Source organism: Notamacropus eugenii, chromosome 5 (genome assembly GCF_028372415.1).
Source record: "Notamacropus eugenii isolate mMacEug1 chromosome 5, mMacEug1.pri_v2, whole genome shotgun sequence".
NCBI lineage: Eukaryota > Metazoa > Chordata > Mammalia > Diprotodontia > Macropodidae > Notamacropus > Notamacropus eugenii.
This window is the reverse complement of record NC_092876.1, coordinates 104,494,959-104,522,332: the sequence shown is the minus strand read 5'-3', so window position 1 is coordinate 104,522,332 and position 27,374 is coordinate 104,494,959. Positions and strand designations below refer to the sequence as shown.

The 27,374-nt window shown below is 35.0% G+C and overlaps 2 protein-coding genes across 4 annotated transcripts in view; one reads left to right on the top strand and one right to left on the bottom strand.

Annotated features, from left to right (window-relative positions):
* SERPINE3 (serpin family E member 3) overlaps window positions 1-2,006 on the top strand; it is a 36,596-nt gene extending 34,590 nt beyond the window's left edge. Inside the window, exons 6-7 of the mRNA XM_072610488.1 lie at window positions 379-465; window positions 1,201-2,006. Coding sequence (XP_072466589.1) covers window positions 379-465; window positions 1,201-1,418 — 305 coding nt within the window. The 3' untranslated portion in view covers window positions 1,419-2,006. The remainder of the gene's footprint in view (window positions 1-378; window positions 466-1,200) is intronic.
* Window positions 2,007-5,239: 3,233 nt separating this feature from the next.
* Window positions 5,240-27,374, bottom strand: part of INTS6 (integrator complex subunit 6) — an 85,334-nt gene continuing 63,199 nt past the window's right edge. For 2 of the 3 annotated variants that reach the window (XM_072610485.1, XM_072610487.1), the window contains 12 exons: window positions 26,663-26,817; window positions 19,477-19,629; window positions 19,214-19,346; window positions 18,270-18,364; window positions 14,700-14,810; window positions 13,250-13,465; window positions 12,547-12,673; window positions 11,889-12,031; window positions 10,575-10,809; window positions 8,969-9,343; window positions 7,549-7,642; window positions 5,240-5,919 (listed from right to left, as the gene is read on the bottom strand). In XM_072610485.1, coding sequence (XP_072466586.1) covers window positions 5,826-5,919; window positions 7,549-7,642; window positions 8,969-9,343; window positions 10,575-10,809; window positions 11,889-12,031; window positions 12,547-12,673; window positions 13,250-13,465; window positions 14,700-14,810; window positions 18,270-18,364; window positions 19,214-19,346; window positions 19,477-19,629; window positions 26,663-26,817 — 1,931 coding nt within the window. In that variant the 3' untranslated portion in view covers window positions 5,240-5,825. The remainder of the gene's footprint in view (window positions 5,920-7,548; window positions 7,643-8,968; window positions 9,344-10,574; window positions 10,810-11,888; window positions 12,032-12,546; window positions 12,674-13,249; window positions 13,466-14,699; window positions 14,811-18,269; window positions 18,365-19,213; window positions 19,347-19,476; window positions 19,630-26,662; window positions 26,818-27,374) is intronic. The other variant, XM_072610486.1, reaches the window with a different exon arrangement.

Here is a 27,374-nt window from a genome sequence, read left to right as displayed (position 1 = left end):
TTGGTACTTAATAAATGTGTTAAATTGAATTATATTCATGCTCATTAAACATCTTTTACTGAAATTACACAAATTGCTTCATGCAGTGGATCTACTTACTGCTGGGGGAAATGCAAGAGCCATTTTGTCAATGTCTAGTACTTTTACTTCATTAGATAAAATCTCAACCTCAGCAAACTGTAAGTCTACATTTGTTGAATACTGACACCACGTTTCAAAAAAACAAGTTCTACATGAAATCCCACAGCAGAGTCAAGATGTGTATACACCAGATACTGCAAATGGATTGTTTCATACATTTTCAAATATTAAAACCCTTATACCAAACAGCCTTAACACAAATAGGTAACCCACAACTTTGTCTTTTTTTGTAAGTAGGCCAAGATGACCTTTATGTTTCTGAGGCAATCCACAATGCCAGGATTGAAGTTCTGGAGGAGGGCACCAAGGCATCTGGGACAACAGGTATACTTGCACATGGTCTAAAAAAGTGAGAATTTGCTAGTGTCACACCTACTATTGTTAAATAAACCAAAGTTCAGGCTGTCATGCCTTTTTTGAACTTTAATCTTCATTTGAAGTATCAGGTGGTAGTCTACGTTCAGAGCTCTGTCAATGCTGGCTGTCAGGGATAATTGCAATGCAACTCAGTACAACAGCAATGAGTTTTCAAAAATGAAAAGGAAGTTAGGAAGATACAGGACCATCATTTAAAAAAATCTTTATGATTATTACCACCTTAGAGTAGTGTGCACTAACCCATCTGAAATGGAGTTTCAGCATAAAGAATTTCCCACTTGGAATCTATTACTAGAATTAGGAGACCTTAGCTCTCTTCTCATTCCTGATACTGACTTACTGGCTGGTATTAGGTTAATTTCAACTTTTGTAGTAAACATCATGAAATTAATGTCATGATGTCTTATCTTTAAAAAGCCAAAGATGTATTGTATTTATTCAATTTAAATGCAGCCTTTCTCCTGGGATGCTTTGAGAGGTAATGAGTTTCCATTCATTGGACATTTCCAATAGAGGCTTAGACCTGTTAAGGAATTACATCGTGAAGATTTCTACACTGAGCAAGTGGAATCCCTTGATGACCATCAGATGACCATCAGATCATCTACTGTCTAGTTCCAATACAATCATAACAGCAGATTATCACACTAATTCCTCTACTTTCCTCCATCTTTTCTGTAGCTCTAGTGTTACTGAGAAGATCTAGGACTCCAATTTTTAAGGCAGACAGACCATTCATCTTTTTCCTGAGAGAATCTAATACAGGTATTTCAATAATTTTTTTGATGAGATTCATGAGACAAATTACACACACAAATGACTGGGCTCTCCTATCTAAACAAGGGTTCACAAGGGCTCACAGTTTATTGTTAGATTTAACCTGTCACACAATTAGATGACATCTCCTCTTAATTAGTCAGACTGTGAGGCTTTGACTGTGCTGTCATTGTGATTCTAAGGAACCTCAACATCTGCTCCCTTCATTGATTTACAGACTCCTGACTTTAGCTCAATGTCTGTGCTTACAAATTATTGTAGGCCCTAACCCTTAGAATGACTTGTGTGATCAAAATAGTTTAATGGCATACTGATTGTAGCTTATACTTTTAAAATGAAAAAAGTATGAAAGCACATTAAGACAATTTGCATGGTCCATCAGCTGTGTGCCAATACTAAGTTGAATACCTTAGGAACTGAGGCTACTTTTAGTCCACTAGAGTGCACCAAAACGATTCTTGACTGACTGAAGGGGACCCCCTAACATCATGAAAAGAAAAGTATTAACCCAAGGAAGGCACTTTATGAGGTGCATTTAAGATCATTATTTCTTTATTTTCCTGAATTTTCTATACTGATTTTCAGCCAAAGAGCTGGACCACCCATCTTACATTTTTCCACACTCTTATTGAAATTGCACAGGAAACACATATTCTTTCCCCTAAGCACTTTTGGGCACCACATAGGTTTACACAGGAAAATTTACAATATAAGGCCTTGGCAAGTCAGAAATAAGAGGTAGAACCTCTCAGATTTGGCAAAATTGAACAGTGTTTTGTTTCTCTTTGCATGCATAGCTTACTGTTTGCTTTTTCCCTCCTTTGGCAATCTTTAACATCCCAAGAAGGAAAAGGTATTTTCAGCAAAGACTGGCATTGGCAAGTAAAAAGGAACAAAATGGAATAAGACTTTAATAAATCAGACAAAGGTGATTTAACTGGACACTAAACATTAGGCATGATTTTTATCAAAAAGGAAAATTGATAATATCTAAGAGCTAAAAAAAAAAACAAAATTAGGTTTACTTAGGGAAAAGTTTACTACACAAATCAGCTAGGAAGTTCTGTCAACAGCATTTTCTTTGAGAACTGTATATTGTACCTCAGACTGAAAACAAAAGGATTATTTTCTAATAAAATAATGAAGTCAATCCTTCAGTAGAAGACAATGTCTGTAAGAGGAAATTCATTAACATACTTACAGCATTTTGACTTTTGACAGTTTTGGAGTGGGGTGGTAAAGTGGAAGGTAAAGAAAAGATCATTAACTCCTCATAGGCAGACATTTAATAAACCCTCTGCTAGAAATGGTTTATCTCAAAGAACCTAAAGTAATTTTAGGCTGTCTCTCTCAAACAGCAAAATGGAACAGGGCAGAAATTGATCAGAATTATCAAGGACAGAGCATAGCTGGCTATCAGGGCATGTTTAAAGCCAGAGGTTCCTGCAGGAGGAATGTAATCTCTTTGGAAAATGACATCAAAATGTTGAGATCTGGAGGACAGACTGTTACCTCAAGTGTCTGAAGTGCCAGAATCACTGCCTTAGTCAGGAGTTAGGCATGTGAAACGTAAAGTCTAATCAAAGACAATTTCCCTCAAGAGTTTAAATGGGTATTTCAAAATCCCAAATAACTATGAATACATACTGAAGCACTTTTAGATTCAATTTTTATTCCCTCTCCCTTCACCCCTACCAATGGCCTCAAACATTAAATATGAAGGTCTTTGCTAGTGCCTCAAATTGGTAAAGGTTCTCATGAACGAGACAATGAAGGTGGTAGAGAATTTGCCCTGGCTGCACTGTTCTAGGTTAAAATAATTAAACAAGAACAACAACATTCTAGATAGAAGGACACTAAGCTGATCATTTTTATCAGGGCTGTCAAAATTGAATTCCAAAAGAATACAATGGACATGAAGGCAAATGCAATATAACAAAAAGGACTAAGGAGCTGGGATAATTTAACTAGAGAACAGTAAGATCTTTGGGGCTAGTCTTACAAACTGACTTGAGGGGCCAAGATTACTTTTCTACTGTTCCATCTGCCAACAATTAAAATTGCACAACTAAGAATCTATTCCTTTGGCTTAAAGGATTCCACTTTGTTAAAATGCAAATATCCCTTTAGGAATATCTTCAGCCTTGTAAGACAGAGCACAGAATAAATGAATTTATTCAACTCTCTCCTGACACCACTGAGAGACACAACAGAAAGGCATTGAGACATTGTACAAGCACTGGAAGCAGGACAACACACTGAGTGCAATGACCTGGAGGGACAAGCGGATGACAAGGAGGGTGAAGGGGAATGGGAAAGAGGAGAGGTCCTTTTGCTAGGGACAGTCTTGGGGAGCTAGCTAGTCTGATTTGAGTGTGATGACCCACGGATCTTCCAACAGATAATACAAAAGCAGAACTGATGTGTTTCATATATGAGAAAAAAAGTTCTGATAATCAGTTATTGAATACCAAAATGAAGTGAATCTGTTTCCCAGGTATTCCGAGTAGGTGTAGTCCTATCGAGAAGGACTGTTAAATAAAAAACCTCACTTAGTCTATCTGCCTCACATTCTGCATTTATAACTGAGACATAAATAGCAAGTCAACTATTCATTTTGCAATAGGATTTTAAGAGCCTAACTTCTCAACCTACTGAATGAGATGCTACTTTACTGATAGGCATTTTGTATAGATCAAGGGTTTTTAAATGCCTAGAAAGATTAAAAAGTAGCATTGTATTAAGTATTTATTTTTATTTACAGGTTCTGTCCTCTGTATTGGAAGAGTTACAAATCCCCTAGGATAATAGGTCTCAAAGGTAGTTTCTTCACTTCCTTCTGTACACTGAGCTTTTTCCTCAAAAAAATTATAACTGTACTTTTATTACACCTGAATCTTCTAGGGTAAAGGTATGTGACTTATATGAACCTGAAAATAATTACCAAAATTGCTTGCATTGATTTTTTTTTGGTCAACATCTTTTTTCCTTTCAGTTTATTAAATACATATGGGGGCCATTAGCAGCGGACCAGTTTTAGTGGTCACCAAACTTGAGTGTAGAGAAGAAGTAATAAGACTGAGTCCAGAGCAGGGCACACAAAGTCATGCTAAGAGCCTGGGAATCGAGTATACTCTACTTCCAGCTAGCCTTGCCTAATCCTTCGTCAGCTGCTGACTTCTAATACTTATTAGCAGTCTAGAACTTCATGTGAGTTGAACTGAATTCAGCAAGGATATGAGTCAAAACTATGATCCAGAAAACCAAGTTCCCTTCTTCACTTTGTCATTAAGATCTTGAAACATGGGAAAGTAATCTTAAAATTGGTCTCAACTCCTCTAGCACTCAAGCTTGGTATTTAATAGGCTGGTAGGAAGACTAGGATCCCTTTCTTGATTACACCAATCTTTGATGTTCTTGTCTAATAAATAACTGGAACCTCCAGTGTTCAATTCAAAGGCTTGCTTAGATGTCTGAACCAACATTTCATGTGTGCTGTGTCCCAAATACCTGCTTCCCAGCTTCTAAGATCTTCAGTTTAGTTAATTGTTGTTGCCAAACTCAGAGGAAAGGGGAAGTAAAGGAGCTAGTAATTAATGTTCCAAGCTTCTTATTCCTTGAAGTCCTTCAGACATTCTTTTCAGTGCTATATCTTTCTGGTCCTAACTATATGTCCACCTGTGGGTCGCAGGTATAGCTTTTTCCTGTAATCTGGAGATGGAGTAATAATGGAAATATGTTTAGATCAATATCCTAATGAAATAATCAGATTATGTAAATATGTAGCAAGGATTCTGATAAGACTATGTTGAACTCTAACAAACACAAACTTCAAAGAGTATAGTATTTCTAACACTAAAAAGGTGATGCCTTAAAAATTATGATCAAGAATTTTCCTTAAAAGGATTATTTTAAATTTGACTACTTCCTAAAACACACAAGATTAAAATAGAGCATTTATTGATGGAATAACAAAAGTGCTTTTCTTAAATATTCTTCAAAATACATTTGTACAACTTACAATAATATATCCAAAATAACTGTATATACAAAACATTACCTTGTTTTTAATGTATGTGCTTTTTCCCCAAAAAATTACAAAGTAACTTTTTTCTTTTTTTGTCTTTTTCTTTTCTTTTTTTCTTTTTTTTCCTTTTTTGGCAAAATTCAACCTTAACAGAGGTGACAATTTTGAAGGTTGGATTAAGAAAATAGAACCTGAGGGAAATTGACACGCAAGAGTCAATGACAAGCAAGAATTTCTATGGGATATTTTGTGTTTTAGTTTGTTAAATAAAAATGTTCTTGAGTGATACTTTTCACATTACAAAAATAAACCAAAATGAAGAAAGGTCACTGTAAAATGATGGAAACAGGATCTGTAGACTTGCTGCTTTTAGTATTTCAAATAGCCAACAGTGCTTGTCAAAAACGAATGCAAAGATCACAGCAGTGTTCTCCTTCAGTCATATTTTTACTTTGTGTTTGGGGGAAGGGAGGGAAAGAGGTGGCCACATTCTAGTTTCTTTTTAATTGCTATTAATATGGTTTATCTGATTGGATCTGCGATGAATTTCTTCCAAGAAGCCCTCCAATTGCTCTATTAGCATTCTCTTTTTAAACCTGTATGGGAAAAGCAACAACACTAATTAAAAAGTGGGTAGAGTATGATATTTCAATTAGAAAAATATTTTTCAAAATGGCCTATTTTAGGACTTCAGAAGCATGAATATAAAAACAAATGACAAACTATTGTGAAGATTAAGACATACTTTGCAATAACCAAATGATCATCTGAACCTGGATCCTACCTTAACAAAACCCAGATAAAATTATGTATTACTTCTAAGAATATGGCATAATGTAGGTCCCAAAGTAATTAATGAAACATCAGTCTTCTTGGCATACTTCAATGACATGAACATAAGCAAAGTATGGATGGATACAGTAAAAAAAAAAAAAAAAATTTAAATTGAGCATTAGTATGAAAAAAAAGCAACCTGTTTCTAAAGCTGGCAAAGTTAATCTAATTACAAAGACTACAACAAATTCAAATTTTTCAAATCATAAGGGACCCATTAGTATCTTCATCTCAAATGACCTATAAGCCTGGGATCACAGCTGCTGTAAGGAATCAGATCATCTCATCTGCAGATGAGGAAAAGTAAGGCTGAGTGAGATCCTTGACGTGCCCAAGGTCTCAAAGGGAGTAGAGAGCATCAGAGTCAGAACGCGAATAGAGGTACTTCAGCTCCAAATCCAGTCAGATTCCAAGTCCAGTTCCCTCACTTTCTATATGAGGAAAAAGTGATGACACTTGGCCAAGACCTCAGTGAGAAAGCTGGAACCAATGCCCAGGTCTCTTGGACTCCTAGGTCCAGTGCTATGGCAAACACTACCTACACCCCTGACTCTCTGGCCATCGTCCAACAAACAAAACACGCTCTATCCCTCTAAAATTATTGTCAGGACAGCACAGAGGTTACTGCAAGTTCAGCTAAAGTTTGCTACTTGTATTACAAGAAAACTGTACTCAATTATCTCTCAGGTTCCTTTCAGCTTTAAAATGTAAGGATTTTTAGATGAAATTAACATATCTACTTTATTCTGTTCATGTAAACTTATCTCAATTCACATAACTACTTATATCAATCATAATAACCTGATCTACATTCTTCTCACCACTGTTTTTAGGCATGCAGGTTAGCCAGAATTTTAGCTGCACCACTATTGGTCCACTTAATTTTGAGAGGTTCCCCCTACCTAGAAACATATTCCATTCAATGTCTAATCACTAGCATTTATGGTTTATTTATAATATATATTACATACGTTATATGTGAACACATAACATATATATTATATACTTATAACTACAATGACTAAGAAAAATCCAAGGCTGGAGAGACAAAGATAACAAACAAAGCAACAGACTGGAAGAGATGAGATAGCCCAAATTTCTCATGTTTGCTTACATAAAAACATTTATCCCATGGTCTCTGAGGAGTATGAAGGTTTATTTTTAAATGTGGTGAAATGCTTATTAAACCAAAAAGATGTACATATTTGGGGGTCTATGTGTAGGGTGTGTGTACACATGCCAAAGTCAATACTTCATAGAATTTTGATTACAAATGCTAGACCAGGGGTGGGAAACCTGCAGCCTCTAGGGGCCTTGAGGCTGCAGGTTCCCGATCCCTATACTATACAGTCATTTTATATTTGACAGTTTTGTGTTCCAAAATTACATACCTTGATGCTTCTTTAATGACATTCTGTAAAAATATTAATTTTGTTTGCAAACTGCCTTGCACATGCTTCAGTAATGTGAAGATTCTTTCATATTCTTAAAAAAAAAATGAAAAGCAGCATAAGTGGTTTTCATTTACTAAATTATCTTTTGTAAGTGCTTATTCTACAAAGAAATACTGACACTAAAAATGAAGATAATTCTGTATAAAAAGTTTAACACTTTGATTTGTTATTCATAATGCACACCAAATATGTATGGTTAAGGAAAAGAAATGTGGACAAGTAATTTATACAACATTAATACTTTGAGACAGCTCCTACATCAAAGTAATAAGTATAAAGCCATGAACTTTGTAGATAGCTTTATACAAGCCCAACTGAAATAAGATATAAATAAAACTCTTTACTCAAGTATTTCTTGATCGTTAAGAAAAAAAAATTTTTAAGTAAAATCGAGTTTGTGAGAGAGAGAAAAAATTTAAGTAAAATTGAGTGGTAGGAACAGATTTTCAAAATTCTACTTCAAACTTTATGTGTAAAGATTTAGAGTATTTCAAAAGATTTTATTATACATTAAGGGCAAGAATTATATTTTATTCATTTTTGTACCTCCCCAAACTCTACAAATAGTAGGTGCTCAATAAATACTTACTAAATAAGTGAATTAAATTACTATAGTGAATTTGAAAGTTAAAATAATTTCCATTAAATAGCTACATATCATCTTTGGTGTGGTGGACAGAGCCTTGAGTCAAGAAGATGGGAGTTCAAATCTGGCCTTAGACATTTACATGTGAATCTGCGTAGGTCAATTTACCTCTCTGCTTCAGTTTCTTCAACTACAAAAATTAGGATCATAATATCATCTCTCTCTCAGAGTTGTCAGGAGGATCAAATAAGACAATAATTGTAAAGTACACAGGACAGTGCCTGACACAGAGGAGGCATGTAATAAAGGCCTTTTTCCTTCCTTCCCTACACTAAATACATCCCTATGCTCATGCTTAATCATGGTGTTCAACTTCAATAGACACCGATTAAATGTCGACAGCATTATATAGCATTGTGCTATGGGAGACACAAAGATTAACACAGGATCTTTGCCCTAATGGAGCTGATATGAAACACTATCCTAAGCACAGTTAACCCTTAATAAATGCTTGCTCATTAACTGAAATAAAAGTATACACAGTACAAAAATCACAATTTTGATACAGTTATATCTGCACGGAATTTCAACTCCTGGAGAACTGACTGTAGTTAAAATGGAATTAAGAGGGTAATGAAAGTCACTGAGCTCTGACTGAAAAGTTGGCCAATACTGAGATAGATTTGGGTCTGTATCCCTAGTAGATTATACTCCTCAATGGCCACAGTAAACAATCATTCAAATTTGAGCTATGTCTGTAATAGCACATACTTCTTCCTGGCTTTCGAATTTCCTTCATTATTTGTGCTTTTAATTCAGTGTTGACCTCCTCGTGGCTTCTGCAATGCATCAATTTTTTCCCTTTGTTGAGTGAAGACGCTGGTATGTTATCCTCAGCACACTGTTCTTTATCTCTTGGTTCCTCATGATTTTCTAAAAATCCACCCACGGTAAGGTCATTAGTTCCTAAATGATCGTGGCCAAGAGCCTCTGTGTGATTGGTTGGTCGCTCCAGTAAACTGACTGGAGAAGAGGATGTTGAAAACTCAGAATCCATCACATTAGGTGCAATGTCTGATGACAGTTGGTCTGCAACATGATTCTCAACCACATCATCCACTGCCATATCATTAGTGGTTTCTGAAGCTAAACACAAAGATAAGAGATCATAAAGACAGTGCCAAATGGCATGCATTTAATCAAGAGACTATAAAACATCGTCTAAGGCATATCAAACGATATCCTGTACAACTATAAATCAACAAACATGATGTGCTGCTTATAGTTTTTAAAAAATAAGTGCAGCAGTGGTCTTTAATTTCTACCGTGTATTGCACATTTTAGATAAGGTACGTTATCTCATGTTAAAGAGAAACAACCCACATAATTTGTTTTTCTATTTAGTCCTTTAATTATTTCACCTTAGCAGAATATATGTTTACTCCTAGCATCGATCTCACTCAAGGGGATGGGCCATACCTGTCTCTCTCATTCTGCCCATGCTCAGGCATGCCAAGGAAGAAAAATTAGACTTTACTAGCTATTATGACTTGAAAACAAGAGGTGATATTAAAGGCTTGAAAAGGAAGAAGGTTCAGTGTCCCTAAGTGTGAATCCTAGCTCTGGCTTATACTACTGCCTGACTCTGGAAAAAATTCCTCGATTTCTCTCAACCTGAAGGGTTTGGAAGAAACAGGTTCTGAGGTCACTGCCACCTCACCATTCAGGGCTTGAATTCTGATTTAATAGAATCTATGCCACCACACACACTGTCTGGTTCCAGATAATACTGCTCTGTGGACCAGTGGATAAAATGCTAGACCTGGAGTCAAGTGGACTTGAGTTTAAATCCTGCCTCATGAATACATTAATGAGGATCCAGGCCTGTCATGTCACTTCTCTGGGGCACAAGCTTTCTCATCTCTAAAACCCTTACCTCAAAGCTAAAGCTCTAATATGTGTAAAATGCACTGCACATCTTCAAGTGCTATGTTAGCACTTTAACATGTTAGCTATTATTATTATTCCCAAATTTAAACTGCACCACACCATCTTACAAGAATCACTTTCTCATGTGTATAGGTTTATACAGTCATATCTATATATACCTATGATTACAACCTTTGATAAGTTTGAGTCACAAATGACATTTTGAAAACGTCAAATCCCCTAAAACAGTGGCATGAATATCCAAGTGCTCAATAGGTTATCCTTAAGGAAATGAAAAAAGAATATGCACATGTGGACAAGTAAAAATCACCTTCAGAAATATCTGAATTCTAATTCAACAACTGTATCTAATATACAATAAGAAATAACTGAAGAAGAATCAAAAGGAAAAAAGAGTAGAAAAAAGGGATTAAAAAGTGTAACCAACTTTTGTGAAGAGGAAGAGGCTTAATGAGATCTGGCTGTGCTTGTGCAGTAGGTACAGGAGGCCCTTTGCCTCCAATATGATTGTTCGCAATTGGAGGACTCTGCTGCCTTCCTCTTAGAAGCGGAGACATACAACGACGTCTTTTGGGGATCCCTTGCATATTTGGTTCTCCAGGTCGTTTGTGTTTATTCTGAGGTCCAGATACAAATTCGTCTGCTTCATCTATCATCATACCCTAAGAGTAAAACTGATTAGTCAGTCAAACGAGCACTTATTAAGCACTTATGCCAAATGCTACAGACACACAAAAGAGGCAAAAGACAGTTCCTTTCCTTAAGGAGCTCACAGTCTTAATGGGGAAAACAACATGCAAACAAGACTGTTTCATAATTTATAATGGATCAATCTGGCAAAATCAAGGTTCCAATTAAAAACATATTTTACAACTATAAGATCAGTTACTACACATCCAATAATCCAACCAGGAAAAAAAAATCTGTTTAGTCCTCAGGTGAACAAACTGAGACACATACAAAATGGAAAACTGAATACTTTTAAATTCACTTTAGTTTAAGACAATGGATGCCAGTAATTCTCAAGTCTATTGCTTAGAAACATCCTAATTTTCATAAACTCTAGAAAATGTTACTCTAATATAGACAAAATGCCATATAAGGAAATGAGGAAGGCAGAAATAAATGGAAGTTTTTAATGCTTAGTTCATGGAGAGAGACTGAGAAACAACTAAAGAAAACTGAATACAAAGTAAATTTTAAAAAATTTCCCAAATAACAGTTACAAAAGAAATCAGAGAGAACTGTAATGCTAATGAAGTTGATTTATTCCTGAAAAAGCATACAGAATCCTAATTACTTAAAAAATTCATGCTAAAAATACATGAAACATACATGGCTTCTTAGTTTTGTTTTATAAAGTAAAGGTTATTGGGGGTAGGGAGGCAGAGGACATAGAAGTGGGGTATTCCCTTCATGCTGAAATCAGTACTAAATATACTAGCTATATTGTGGTCTGTGGGTTTTTTTCCCTTCTTTTAAACAAAAATATCTTCAGTGTCAGATTTTGTCCCAATTGCCATGTTCCTTTTATTAAAAAAGAATGAGGGGAATCAAATCAAATTTTCATTCTGCCCGAAAGGTATGCATCACTGTTACTTCATTACTATTACTGTTTTAACTTCTGTAATAAAAAGTTACCAACATTTTTGGTTCATGTTCCAGAAATTAGTTATTCTGAAATTATGTTGAAATTTACTTTGGAAAACAGTCATATTGAGAAAGACTAAAAAGCAGTTACCTTTTTGTCTAGCTTGAAGGGGTTCCCAAATGTATGTAGCCTTCGAGGCTGGTCAGGATCAAGTTCTCTAAGAGGAGAGGGTATCTGCTTGAGGTACTCTTGGTAATTCCCCATTTGTGCTATAGGAACACTGTGCGCTTGATCTAACAAAATAGAACCAAAAAAGAAAATTCTGCAAAATTAATTTCATCAGACTACATATATAATCAGTTATCAAACTTTCATCAGAATAAATTCCAACTGAAATCATTCGTGTGGAAATAAAGTCTTTAAAATGTAAAATATGTTGGCATAATTTCTATTATGGCAATTTTGCTCAGACTTTTCAGAGTATTATAAATATTCAGTGGCATAGATTGAAGTCCAATGAGAAATCTCACTATGAAAATCCATGTTTCTTCTACTTTCTTCTATCAACACAATTTTCTAGAAACAAGCAACAAAAGTTACTTAGTAAAAGGACAGAATGCCTTGGATTCATGACTAGAATTTCCTATAAACACTGGAGTTCTGTGGTATCAATGTACCTCAACAGCATCTACTTAACGGTCTTTAATTCAGAGAAAAATATACTAAAACCTCATGTAAGCTTGGTAGTAATGATATCACGTTTATATGAACCACAAAGGAAATACAAATAATTAATCAGTATTCTAACCTTCATCTTGACCTTTAAGATATTTACGAGTTGTCTTCAAAAGATTAGATCTCATCCTTGTTAAGTGATCCAAAAGATTTCGTCTGGGTATATCATAAGCATTTCTAAAGGTCTGTGGCTTCAAATCCTAAGGTTAAAGTATTAAGAGGGAAAATTTGAATCAATACTTTCACAAGTGTAATAGAAATACAGTAAACTCTCTTATCTGTGAAATGGTTAGAGAACTGAATATTCTAGTTAACCAGTTTAGCCTGCAAAAGGGGGAGCTACGTTCTAAAAATCAGAGGTATACAATAATGGAATGGGTTGTCTAAAGCAGTAAACTTCCACCAATGGAACCACTCGAGCAGGCTGGGTGACCACTGGTCAGAGGCCTTTATAGTACCTTTAAGGTCTTTCTATGACTACACCTTATGAAATACATGGTTAATGGAGCTCTATGGTATACATGAATTATCAATCTTCAAAGAAGCAGAATAAATTATTTCAAACACAAATGATACAAATCTTTGATAATTGAGAAAATACTTCAGAACTGTGCAGTGCCTCAGGTCACCATTATGAATACCAGTACTACCGTACTGTAAATGTGTGGAAGTGCTGGTAACAGTTCTGATAGGCAGAACATCAGATAACAGAGAGTTTCTTGTATTGAACAACAAAGGAGCATATTGGAGGTGGTACTATTATGTACAACAATTACCTTATTCAGCAAAGCAACTTGGAACCCAGTGTATTCCTTCATGTTGAGGTCTAGAAGTCTGTGAGGAACTTCCTCATTAATTCCCTGTAGCAGATGTTGAAAATCTTTCCTATATGCCATTGACAGATTGTGTGATCGGCTTCGGACCTTAATTCCAGTTTCCTGCACTACTTTTTTGCCTACAGATCCGATGACTCTATCAGATTCTATTTTGGCCTTAATTCAAAATAAATAGAAGTTGACATGATATATTCTAAACATTTTAATCAGATTATAAAAATAAAAAAAAGTTTTAAATCTTATGTAAAAGATTCAGTAAAAATGTGATACACTATGAAAAATCATATATAAGAAACAAAAATCTCATTCACATAGTTATGGATTACAATTCTAAGTCATCTGAGCATGGTAAAATTTGACATAGAGGAGCTGAATTCACTACATAAAAATTTGTTTTTATTTCTTAAGACTCCCATGTAAATAGCTACTACACTACACTATGATAGCTATAGAATGTCACTGAACCATACATGATAATATATAATCACACTCAGGAGTGATGAGAAGGTAGGGGAAAAAAATCTCACCAATATTTACCCAACATGAATTCTTATCCCACACAATGAAGTTTTTAGACATATACCAAAAAGCAAAGAGTGATATCATTTCAAGATTATTAGAGAGAGAGTAAAAAGGCATTAAACAGAGGAATTTTTTTTTTAAACAGAAACAAACAGTCTTCTGACTTTTCCTAGTGGTCCATCAGCATTTTAGTCAATAGCCAATTTCCAAACGGAAAATGTCCAGTTCTCAGCTGTCAGAAGTCCTAAGCATGTACTATATTTTATAGCACACTAATAATTTGGTAAGATAAAGCATCATCTGTTGACTATTTTCAGTCCCTACTTCACTGACACAGTATCTTCATTTACTTTGAATTATGGCCATTATGATAGAACTTACTGTTGGTTTTTTATTTTAGTGTGCCCAAGAAACTTTAGAAAAGAAAAAAGAAAACCCACATATTTTAATATATGCAAAAGAAAATAACACTACTTTTAATAAAATGATAAAACTTCCAACAAAAACCTCAAATCAAATACGCAATGTCTACCTCAAAGAAACTAAGCAAGGGATTACAAATAAGGAATTATAAAATCCTAAGAATATAAATTCAGTGCATACAGACCACATGTACATCATCATATCCAAGATACATGCCATGAATGACTTCTCCTTTTCTTACAAATTTGAAAATGACTTAAATATAAAAACTTTTCATTTCAATTTGGGATCTAAGTACTGAGTCATCCTAATGATAATTGAATTTAAGTGAAATGAAGCTGTCTGAACCAGTAAGACTGGCTCCAGTCTTATTCGCTGTCTTAAAACCCAGTTCAAAATTTTTAGTACTTTCCTATCTAATGATACTTCTATTTATTAACATTACCTGTTGACTCAATTTTTTGAGGTATGAAATGACACTATAACTAAGTCCATATTCCACACTGTCTGCTATAAGGTTAGGTGCTCCCATCATTCTAACAGCTTTCTTCAAGGGCTAAGAAGGAAAAAAAAAGAAATCTTTCAATACTGAATCTTGACTTAAAAGGACTTTTATATGACTGAGTTACTGGATGAGAAAAAGTCATGTCTGAAAACTTAAAAGCAGTTCCCCCTCAAATATTACAGTAAGCAAGAAAATGGAACTACAAAAGCAAAAATAAAGGAAGGTAAAATAATCAGACAGTCATTTAACTATTTAAAAGGCATAACTACTGGAGATATTATAAAGGATAAATTATCAATCCTATTTTCCTCTTCTCAGTTATGTTTCACTTACATACACAGAATTACTATTATTAGTACTCGAAAACAAAAGACACCATTACATCAAAGCCTAAGGGAAAAAACTCTTGAGTCATGTCTGACTCTTCGTGAGTAGTCTGCATTTCCTTCTCTGATTCATTTTACAGATGAGAAAACTAACACAAACAGGAGTAAGTGACTTATCCAGGGTCATACAGTTAGTAAGAGTATGAGGACACATTTGAACTCAGGTCTTCCTGTCTCCAGGCCTGTACCTTATTCATTGTGCCGCTTAGCCTCCTGTAAGTTAACTCATTTGAAACAGATACTTTTGACAAATACACCACCACTACTACTAGGAGTTTGCATAACAGTGCTCTTCTTAATCCTTTCAAATTATCCTGTATTTATCTACAGAAATGTTGCAGTCCCTCTCTCTCCTACCCCGCAGGGAAATGGAAACCACATTACTTTTTTTTTTAAACTTCTCTCTTTTCAGAGCCTTATCACAATAACTTGCAAACAGTAGGCACTTAATAAATACTGGCTGAAGGGCAGAATATTACCAATAATAAAAACTTCTAAGCTCACAAAACTTGTTAAGTATAATCCTTTTCATTCATCTCTCTCTAGCTCTCAACCACACTCCTTTACAATCTTCCCCTCCATGGGATCACCTAGGCCTCACCAGGGTTCAGTGAGAAGAATAATGCTGCTGGGTCCATAAGACCTAGGTGTGACTCTGACAATTACTGGTTCAATGTAACCTTGAATAAATCATTTGACTTGTCCAAGCCTGTTTCCTAATCTATAAAACAAGATGAACAGTTGTACTACCACTTCAAAGGGTTGTTTTGATGGTCAAATGAGACAGTATGGAAAGCATTTTCAACCTTTAAGTAACTACATAAAGGTGAACCATCATGACACCTCCACAGAAAAAAAAGGCATCTTCTAAGTTCCATGTCAAGCCTTCCTTTCATCTTCACCTCAATGTATCTTTTGCCCTTTTTTGTATCACAAGCACTTGAGTTCCTAGCACAGAGTAGTTTGTGCTTAATAAATGTTTGCAAATTCACTCTCCATTAAAAAATTCTTCCTTCCTTTATGGCTATTAGATGTCAGTTGTGCTGACTCCTAAATCTCTATCTTTAATTCTGACCTCTCACCTGCACAATTTCTCTCCAACTACCAACAAGATGCCTCTACCTGGATGACATTCAACTCAAAATAAACATGTCAAAAGTTAATTCAACACTATGTGTACAGAAGGCTCTCATCCCCAATGACTATTTCTGATGACAAAACTCCTATTCATTTAGCTTCCCTATCTCTCAACCTTGAAATATCTGATTCTTCCCCTTCCCTGATTCCCTATTATCCAATCTTTCAAGAAATCTTACTGTATGTTCCTTAAGAATCTCTCATATTGACATCTTCCTCACTGTTTCCATTTCTCAGACTTATCTGTTCCTTTCTATTTTTCAAATTCATTCAATTCTCACATTTCTCTCTAGACAGGTCCTTCAATACACTTATTTCTAAGACAACTGCAACAACACACTTAGCTGAATTCTCTTTTTTAGGTTCTCTAACCTTCAAACTAAGCTACTCTTAAAACACTATTTTCAACACTTCATTTCTTTGCTGTGAACTGATCCAACTATTCTAGAAGACAGTTTGGAATGATGCAAGAAAAAACACTAAACTAACCACAGAGAAATCCCACTCCTGGACATACATACCAAAAAAATGAAAAGTCCTACACAATGTAAAATATGCTATGTGAACGGGACACAATTACTAGGTGAAGAATTCAGAGAAACATGGGAAGATTTTTTGAACTGGCACGTGAATAAAGAAGAACCAGGAAAACAACATACACAATGACTACCAACTGGGACTGGGGGGTGTCTGCTGGGTCTATGCATTATCAAGAGAGCCTCAAATCTCCAATGGTTTCTTTCCAAGGTCAAAATCATGTTGGCTATGGAGACCAAAAACTTGATTTCAAATATCAGTTCTGTCACATGTTCCTACTTCTCTAACTTTGGCCAAGTCACAATTTCTCTAGAACTGGTACTCTCCTCTATAATATGGCCCAGATGAATCTTTGGTCCCTGCTACCTCTGGAGCTATGATCTTATTATCTTATAATCTAAGTTACAGATTCTCATTTAACTAGGAGTTATCAGAAGAAAAGATAAAATGACATCAGAAAAGGGTAATTTTAGTTGCCAAGTGGAAGCATAAAATCACTGGCATTACACAGTAGCATTCTGGCTATCTATGTTGTTGTTTTTAAATGATATCTAGCAATGTTTAATGTTAATTTGGGGAGAGGCTCCTGGGGTACCTAAAACTTTGGAGTGGATTTCTCTTCATCCATGTTTCAAATAACCTGAATAAAACTTAATTGAACTACTCACTTGAGTAGTTATCCAAGGCTCTGTGACAGTATTACTAAAATATTCTCAGTACAAATAAAATGACTATCTGACTTCTCCATAGAAGGATCAGTGCAATGGCCACATTTCCTGTGAGTATGCTGTCCCTGAAATTCCTAATTTGTACAGGCTGTTGAGCAGTTCCAACATTCATTTTCAAAGCCGTGATAAAATGTTTAGTATTTTATGCTAGTGCTCATTTAGGTACAACTTTAACACATCTAAAATTATATATAATAGAATTCAAGCCAACAAGAATTTAAATTCCCATTCTATACAAATCTACAGATTCCTATTTGCTCTAAGTGGCCCCTTATTTTTTCTACTCAAGAAACCAAGTTCAACTTATTGCCTTCCACTCTCATTTCACCAATCCCAGTATGGAATTTCCTAGATAACTAAGGCAATTTTGTGTAAATATAGTCTGCTTTATGAAAACTGATATTCACCTGAGAGATGTTCTCAAGGTATTAGCCAACCGTCTTTTCTCACTGTGGAAAGCAGGACAAATTCTGAGGCTCACCATGCATGGTGGCGTAATAAGCCTAAGTAAGAGCTGAACCCACGGATCATGGCCCCAAGTCTATGCATCAATTTGCTGCAAATTTCTGAATACTCTCCTTTGCAATTACTACACAATGGTTATCTAAACATGACAGTACAAAGTGATCAACTCAAAAGGATAAACTTGTTATAATATCTGAAACAAACCATTAAATATCTAATTGACTCTCTATTTTAAAAAGAAGCGTTCATGATCTTACCCCCAGATAGTAGGGAGGCATGGTCTTCAAATAGCTTTCAAACGACTGTCTCCACTTTATTGTTGGCTTTGCTTTATGCACCTTGAACAAGTCATCTAAAAACGTGTAACACACAGAAAACCGCCACCATTCAGTATTTAGAAATACAAACGCCAGCTTCAAATTTATTATTTTAAAAGCATATGTACCCTTTAGGTTTGTAAAAAGTTAAGTTAGATATAAATATGTCTGAACCAGTCAAGATTCAATGAAATTCCTGATTTCTAGTCTTTTCTCTTGGAAAGACATTTCAAATGCAGACTGAAATATGGGAGAAAATTCTGAATAACCATAAACTAAGGTTTCAAATGAAATTTTGTGAAAAGCAAAGTAGGGTTATAAAAATACAGTGAAAACCCATCACCTAAATACTGAAGATCTAGATATAACAGATCCCAGGAGTTACCAATATGAGGGAGAGGGTTCACCACAGAATATATAGATACCAGTGCTGTTACCACCATTATTTAGCCTGAGATGATGGTAGGAGTACAAGGGGGTCACCTCTAATAGTTGTGCTGCTTAGCATCAATATTAGAGGTACCTAAGAAGTCAACAATTTTGAATGTTTACTGTATCATTATTTTGGGTGAAAAAATACTGATTTTTAATACCTGTCAGAGAGAAAATAAGGCAGCTAAATGCATGCAAAGAAAAAATATTTTCAAATTAAAGTACATACATCTATGTATACATACATATAAACCTTTTCATTTCATAAAGATACAAGCAATTATTATGGACTTCCTTTGATTAACACATTTTCAGTAATGTATGTACTTCAAAAAGATGATGAAAGGTTGACGTTAGAAGAAAAATTACTAATAGAAGTAACTAAACATTCGTTTTTCAAAAATTATTTTTTCATACACTGAAATATAGAAAATTGTACCAGTGTTACTCACCTAAAAGAGGAAGGAGGACTGGATAATTATAAGGCATCACAAATAAATTGACACAATTCAATGCTGTACTAGCTTTCAAGTAACCAAAAGGATGACCAAGTTCACTATATTTTGCACTATTGCTCACATATACCTGTTAAAAGAGTCATAAAAACTTGGTAAAACTGATAAACATTGAATTTAAATTGCTACTAATGATTCATCAATTAAAAAATTTTAAAAATTTATCATTTATTTCTAAATCACTATAATGTTTAGCTTACCTGCCAACAGGTTTGAGGGGATTTCCTTTCCAGGATAAACTGAGTCAGAGGTGAAGGTTCTAATTCATATTTGTCAAAAGGCAGTTTATCAATAACCATTGGTTCACAGTCAGTACAAGAAAACTTCACCACAGGGTGTGATGTCCGAGGTGGCTAAACAGAAAGATATGACTATCATCATCAAAACATTTATCCATTCACACTTAAACAACTTTTTATATCAAGAACAAGAAGGCCACATCAGCTATAAAATAATGAGGTTGAAATGGATAACCACTAACAGTCCCTTCTAACTCTTTCTAAACTCTAAATCCATGATCAATCTTATTTATTTATGACATTTAATAATGTAATTAAATTGCATATCCAGAGGAATAAGGATAATATCCCTTTCCACTTCCAAACATTTAAGTTTCTCTCCTTTCACTACTATTCTCTCTCCTCTAAAAATCCCAGTATAAAAAACCTAGACTTCACTGAAAAAATCTTTTTTAAACTTACATGGGGGAAGAGGAGGAGGTGGGCAGGGAAGGAATCCTTCAGGATACTTAAAACAGTTTTATTATATTAAAGAAATCATTAAGATTATTTGTCTGGAATCATAGTCACTAAGCTGATTATAATTAATGACTATATTATGGCATATTATATATGTTTATTAACGATGGACAATTTAGTTGAACAATATGGGAAATAAAATCAGCTGCATTCTAAGGAAAATGCCCCCCTGTGTAAGGTAATGAAAACCACAAAGCAAAATTCCTACTGTTTGTGTGGTGGCAACAGTGACCTAATCAAGAAAGTGCAATCTAAGTGATAATTTGTTATCAAGTATTGGTTCCTAATAAACATTGACCAATGGATAAAACAGGAGATGCTCATCATCATCATACAATCATATTGTATTACTACTTTTAAAGACCATTTTTGAACTACTATCAAAACCCATGAAATCTCTCACTGTGATTAGAAAGCATGAAATGATAAAGAAAGCATTTGCTTTACTAACAACTAGGAACAAAGGAGGTTAAGATATGGACTATTATTTTCAAAGGCGGTAAATACACCTAACTTAATGTCTAAAAATTATTTTCTTGAGGCAGATAAAGGCACTGGCTTTTCCTTCATACATACTCTTACAAAACAGATTAAATAGTGTACTTTCTATTTTAGTACCTAAATGTCTTCAATGACATTACTGATTTAATTGCAAACTTTTTTCCATGTCTAATAAACCTGACAAGACTGTACACTTCTGGAGGACAAGATCAACCACAGCACCTAGTACGTAAGCAGGTGCTGAATAAATTTATTTCTAATACAGAAACAGAAAGCATCTTCTTGTCTCAACCTCCCTCCTTAGTCTCAGCAATCACCTCTTAATCCTGGTAGCACCTAAGAACTCAGTGCACCTGAACCAAGCAAAGAGCAGCAAGCTGTTCTCATTAAAACTCAAGATCATGATCTTGAGTATTATTAGCCACATTTATTCTATCCTTCCCAGTCTTTGGGTGGGCAGCAAAAAATATAAGCAAAATAGTAACTGGACAACTCTGGCTTCTTTCTGTTTTCAGTTACATTAGTCCTACTGTAACTTGTTTGATCTCTGATCCACCTCTTTTCCCCCTCAATATGGATAAAACACACACACACACACACACACACACACACACACACACACACACACACACAGAGTTTCCATTGTCTTTAGCTTTCCTTAATACCCTACTTCATTTCTAGGCATAAGCTACTCAATCCAACTCAATGATTATTCATTAAGCTCCTAGTGAGTGCAAGGTATGCTAGGTTTCAAGAGGAAAAAAAAAAAAAACAAGATGAAAACTGTTCTGAAACACAGTTCCACACAACTGCTTATGGACAGCTCTGCCTGAATGTTGCATCTGAGAATACAGGAAGAATACATCTAAAACCAACCTGGTCATCCTTTCCCACTTGGTACTCCCAAGTTCTATACTTTTCCATTAATGGAATCACCATTCTCTTAGTCACTCAGCCTTGAACTATCAAAGAGCCGCTTTTTATTCTTCCTAGATCATCATATTTTAAGCATTATATGCTATAAAATCTTCTTTTAAAACACTGTTCTTACCTTTCCTTTCCTTCTACCATGTCTGCATTACTTTGCTTACAGACTACCGTAAAAGCTTCCCAGCCTCCAGTCCCCTTCTCTTCTCCCTCTCAATAATTAACATAGATTTTCTCTTTTTACTCTCCAGCCTAAAAATAGCCTTAAATGGCTTCTCAATACCTCTCAAATAAAATCCAGACTCTTAGCCTTTCACATCGTGGGTCCACATTAACTTTCCATCATAATGCCCCACCAACACAAAACTCATGTGGTTTACCAAACTGGACTCACCATGCCTAGAAATAACACTTCTCTCTTTCCATACTTTTGCTCAAACTATTCCCTCTACTTGAATATTCTGTCTAAATTCTGCCTGTGGAAACAGTATCAAGACCCATCTTAAATATAATTTGACTTATAGTCATCTCTGATTAACTCCAATGGAAATTATCTCTGCTCCTTCTTCTTGCCTCCCATTGCGTTTTGTATCACTCTTACACTGCAGGTTGATTCAAAACTATTTATGTTTGTTTTATCTGAAAAGAGTACTGAGTCTAGGTCTAGGCTGTATCACCAACTTCCTATGTGACCTTTGGCAAAATGATTTATTTCTATGAATCAGTTTTCCTCATCTAAAAATGAGATTATGATAACTTTTAAGATTTCTTTCTCTCCTTCCAACTTTTAGATTATATGACTTTACTAAATTATATGCTTCTTGAACACAAAAACTTTCATTATCTACTCCCTAAGCACAGATTTGCCTTTAATTCCATTTAGTATCCCTGTTGTTACCCTCCATATATGAACTCAACAAATATGCCCGTTATGACTGACTTTGTAAAACACTATAATGCAACCAAAATATAATAGTGCATGCATTTCTGTTTAATATAAAAATGTAATAGATTAATAAAAGGTCCAGAAAGCAATTAACATAAAATAATCAAGGGCGATTCAGGGACTTTCATTTTGAGGACAAATTAAAATAACTCGGAAGCTTAAATGTTAAGCAATGCTGATATGGTGCTGAAGAAGAATAATGAAACTTTCTGAAGTCACCTGTGATCTTATAATGACCAACAGAGATGCCCCAGGGGGAGGCTGAGCAATGGAATGCAGAAGGCTGGTCTCAAAATCAGGAAGAGAAAGTGTTTAAATTCTGCCACTGACACATACTAGATTTGTGGGCATGAGCAAGCTACTTAAAATTTCAGAACTGCAAGCAACTCTCTTAGGATATAAGTTATGGATATACACTTGGTAGTTTCCATGCTGAGATCCCAATGAGAAAATGTCAGGTTCAGATCCACCCCCAAATTAACAAAACAGTTTCGATCTAATTTGCTATAAAACATATCCCTCTGTTCAAGATTAACAGACTACGCAAAATTATTTCTTAGCTATTCACAGACTTATTCCATGCTAACTGTCTACCCTATCATCCCACTATCTCAACACATTAACAATTTTCCTACCAAATACGTTAATAAATGAGTACATAATAATATACTTAAAATCTTCTCTATACATCAAAAGATATTTCTAAAGCACTTTTAAAACTATCTTTATTTCAGTTTATTATCCATTCATTCTATGCTAATATCAAAAAGCAGAGATCTATGATAACTTCACACCTACACTTTTAAATACTGATAAGACTTACAAATAAATCACTAATCCTATTTATATACTCATTTGTTGGGGATGTTCTACAGAAAATTCTCAGCTGAGGACTGAAGTGTCCTGTTGCACTAGGTGAGCTGTAAGGTCTCTTCCAACTCTAAGAATTCTGTGATTTTTTTTCAATTAAATATCCTAGATAAAGAGTAAATTCATGACAGAAACTGAAGTCTAAATATTGTCACATCATAAATGTCACAAAAGAAGAAAAAAAAGGATGGGCACAGAAGAACAATGATATTGTAAAAGAACATACAACTTGGAGGTTAGAGGATCTACCTTCCAATACCAGCCCTGCCATTTCTTTTTTATCAAAGTGAACACAGAAGGCACAACTTCCCTGGTCTCAGTTTCTCCATTTAAAAAAAAGGGCATTCAACTCAAGGTATGGATATCAACTCTATAATCTTATGGAATTCAACTCCTCCCACAATTTCATTTTCTCAAGCTGCCTATTAATAACTACCACTAACATTTGTTCAATTGTCACTGTAATTAAGCACAATGAATCAAGTAGATCTGGTTGGTTAGATAACCTCTAATATCCTATGATGTTCCAAACAGTGACTCTGCTCTCCAACTTGAAAGATTTAATTATTCAATTCATGTGTCAGTTACATGAAAAGAAAACATTAGGAAATGGGAGGGTTCATTTAATCTTATAATTTTAAATTAAGAAAATGGAGCCCAGAAAGTCCAGCAGAAAAAGGAACCTGACTAAGATCATACAGTTAAGTGAATTAAAAAAAAAACATATATGGGGTGGGGGGTAGAGGGGGAAGAACCAGGCTTTCAATTCCCAATCCTGGAATATTTCACTATACTGGTTTCACTAATGCAATGACAAGGAAACCTTTTCCTGCTATGGAAGCATATGTCTGTGTTTAGATAATGGGTAAAGAAAATGACGGTATCTGTCCACCAAGTACAGCTTTTAAATCAGAGAACTTCTCACTTCTAACTATCTAATAGATGATGCCATGGAAAATAAGATGAACAAGGGTTCTCCTTCAAATATTCTCCCTTATTTACATACAATGCTTATAAAGAAGTGGTCACCTTTGTTCAGGATGATACAATAGAATGAATATTATACTGAGGGAAAGCAGTTTTAGTGCCACCAGAATTTTTGGGAGCTGGTAGCTCTGCTACTAGTTACTATGTAATCTTGGGTCAATCATTTAACTTCCATAAAGTGAGACAGGTTTCTCTTTCAGTTCTGATAGTCTATCACAGGTGGTACTTAAGCTTCATAAGAGTGAAAGATGAAAAGTATAGAACTAAGACAATAAAAGGCTATAGAATAAGAGGTCATATGTGATAGGCAAGTGCCTGCAGAAAAACGTGTATAAGACACGTTTATTCTGGGTCTTTTAGTTTTGATTTACTTATATCTTCTTTCAAGAAAAGTATTTGAAAATTTGAACCAAGTAATTCTTCCCCAATATTCTTTTCTAAAATAAGTTTTGAGTTCCAAATTCCCTCCTTTCCTTGGGAAAGTAAGCACCTTTATATGTTTTTGTTTGGGCTTCATAGAGACCAGATCATATAAATCTTAACCTCTATATATGAAGTAAAAAGAAAAAAAGCAGTAGCAACTAAATGCAAGACTAGCTTGCAGGTTTCCTTGGAGAGGCACATTTGAGTTGATGGAGATGGTTTTATCAGGCACCCACAGGTAAAAATAAACATCATTTCACAGGACACGTGGTCATCTCCTATTACATTATTCATGATAAACTTCTGCAAAATAACCACCAGGAAAATAATTGCAGTTTGTGGAGCAACATCTATTGCAGTATCCACATTTAGACTCTAAAATTACAGTCCCTGATGTGCTGTACAAGGAAGCAGAAACAGTACTAAAGAAAGGAAGGACAGGAAGATGATAAACTGATCTAGACCAAATCTTCAAGGGTCCTAGCTGGAGGCAACACAATTTTGGGAGTATCAAGGGAATGATTTTCAAGATAACTGAAAAAAGAAAGTAAAGCAAATTATTGGAACAATCACAGACCTTTCCTCAAACAGAGTATATAAGAAAATATCAGTAAATACTAAACTTATATGCTTACCTTCCAATTTCTACATAATGATCAGTTCCTGGCCACCAGCTTCAAACTAAGTGGTCCACACTCTATCAACCCCATCCCTCACTCCCCTCTCCCCCAATACTATATACTACTGATGAAAATGGAAACTGTACCTACTTTGCCTATTTATATATTATACAATTTCGCTGGGGGAGGGGTGAGGATTATTTTACATTTAACTGAATCCATTATAAATTACTTGTTTGAACCTATAAAGTATAACTGGGTAATTACTGAGATTTTAGAGAATACTCAGAATTATTTCTTTAGTCTTTCTTTAACCTACTATGTCAAACACAGGATCACATCCATACAAATATGTTCCCAAAATGATATGTCTCTGAAGTGTATACACATGAGCAGACATTTTTCAGTCATATCCAAATCTTTGGGACCCTCTTTTTGGGGTTTTTGTGGCAAAGATAACAGGAGTAGTTTGCCATTTCCTTCTCCAGCTCATTTTATAGATGAGGAAACTGAGGCAAACAGGGTTAAGTGACTTGTCCAGGAACACACAGCTTTTAAGTGCCTGAGGTCAGATTTGAACTCTCAAAGAGGAGTCTTCCTGCATGCAGTCCCATGTCTACATGTATGTATATAAATACACAAACAAGCAAAAACATCTACAACTATCTTTCAATCTTGGGGCATAGTCTAGAAACTCTAACTAACAATGAAAGCATCAAGAGTGGGAGGTTCTCCTTCAGGATGTTGCAGGTCCCATTCTCCTAGGTAAGCACTTACCACATGTGCTGCAGAGGGGAAGTTTGGACTAGATGCTTCTGAAGTACATTCTAATAAAGATTTGGTGAAACTTCAAAAATATTTATTTCAATTCAAAAGGAAGTTGTGTTCCTTCATAGCGTCACCACTATCTTTATTTTCATTATCTTACTTGTGAATTCACTCAGGTTTTGTACAAATTAAATCTGACAGTGTAGATGAGGGAAAATAAGGCCTATTTTTGGACCAAAACAATAAATACTGAAATCAAGTCTTTGTGTTTAAAATCTAGAGACCTAAGTAGAATACTTGTGGTCATGTAACCAGATTTCAAAAGTAAAAATCTTAAGCATAGTTTTAGTTTCTAAAATAAAAAGATTACTCTTTCCTATAATTACTCCACGATTTGGAGTACTAATTATCCTTCAAGATCTTACTGTCAAACTTTGAAATAATAATAATGTATTTCTCCCTCAAAGACAACACACCCTTTACTTGATTTACTTGACACTGACCACTCATGATTTAAAACTACCGTGACACAACAACAAGGGATTTGTTTTCATATTCTTCTCACCATACTATTTCTGACACTTACTAGCGTTGGAGAATTTTGATCTGGCCAAAAGGATTCTGGAACAGGCCAGTGACCTATTGGAACCCCAGTTTTAGGGTTTGGTCTGACGTAGATAAGCTTATGACAGCTGTGCCAAGGTTGAGATCCAAAAGGTCTTGATACTTCTGTCTGTCCATCTGTAGTTAAGAAAGTATAAAAAATGCATTTATCATTAAAAATTTGACACAAAATTTAAAGAGGAAAATCAAAGTGACTATGAATCATTCCCTAACAATTTTTATTATGTAAGAACATCCTCAAAGCCAATTAAACTGTGAAACACTACCTCTATCATAGCTTAAATTCTCCACTACAGCATTAAAGTCCTATTGTTAGCAAACCTGCAAAGTATCTATTATTCTCTATTCCTAAGCAACTTTCAGACTTTTGAGACAGACTCCTTAGAGCCTCAAACAAAACAAAGGTAAAAATATGTCTCTTCACCCATGTGTGGCTTTTAAAAAGTCTAAATATCATATTGTTTATAGACTTAAGAGACTGAGAAAGAGTCTAGATGAAGGCTGCATACAAGTAAAGAAGTAGATCTAACAGTCACGGCTCATTCCTGACCTTTCAAACCCAAATAAATGAACGGGTTTTTCCCACACTGTCAATAACAAGTAAGCAGTGGAGAAGTCAGTCCTTTATTATCTAGTTTGTATAAACACTCTTAGTCACCAATGTTTCTCAGTGT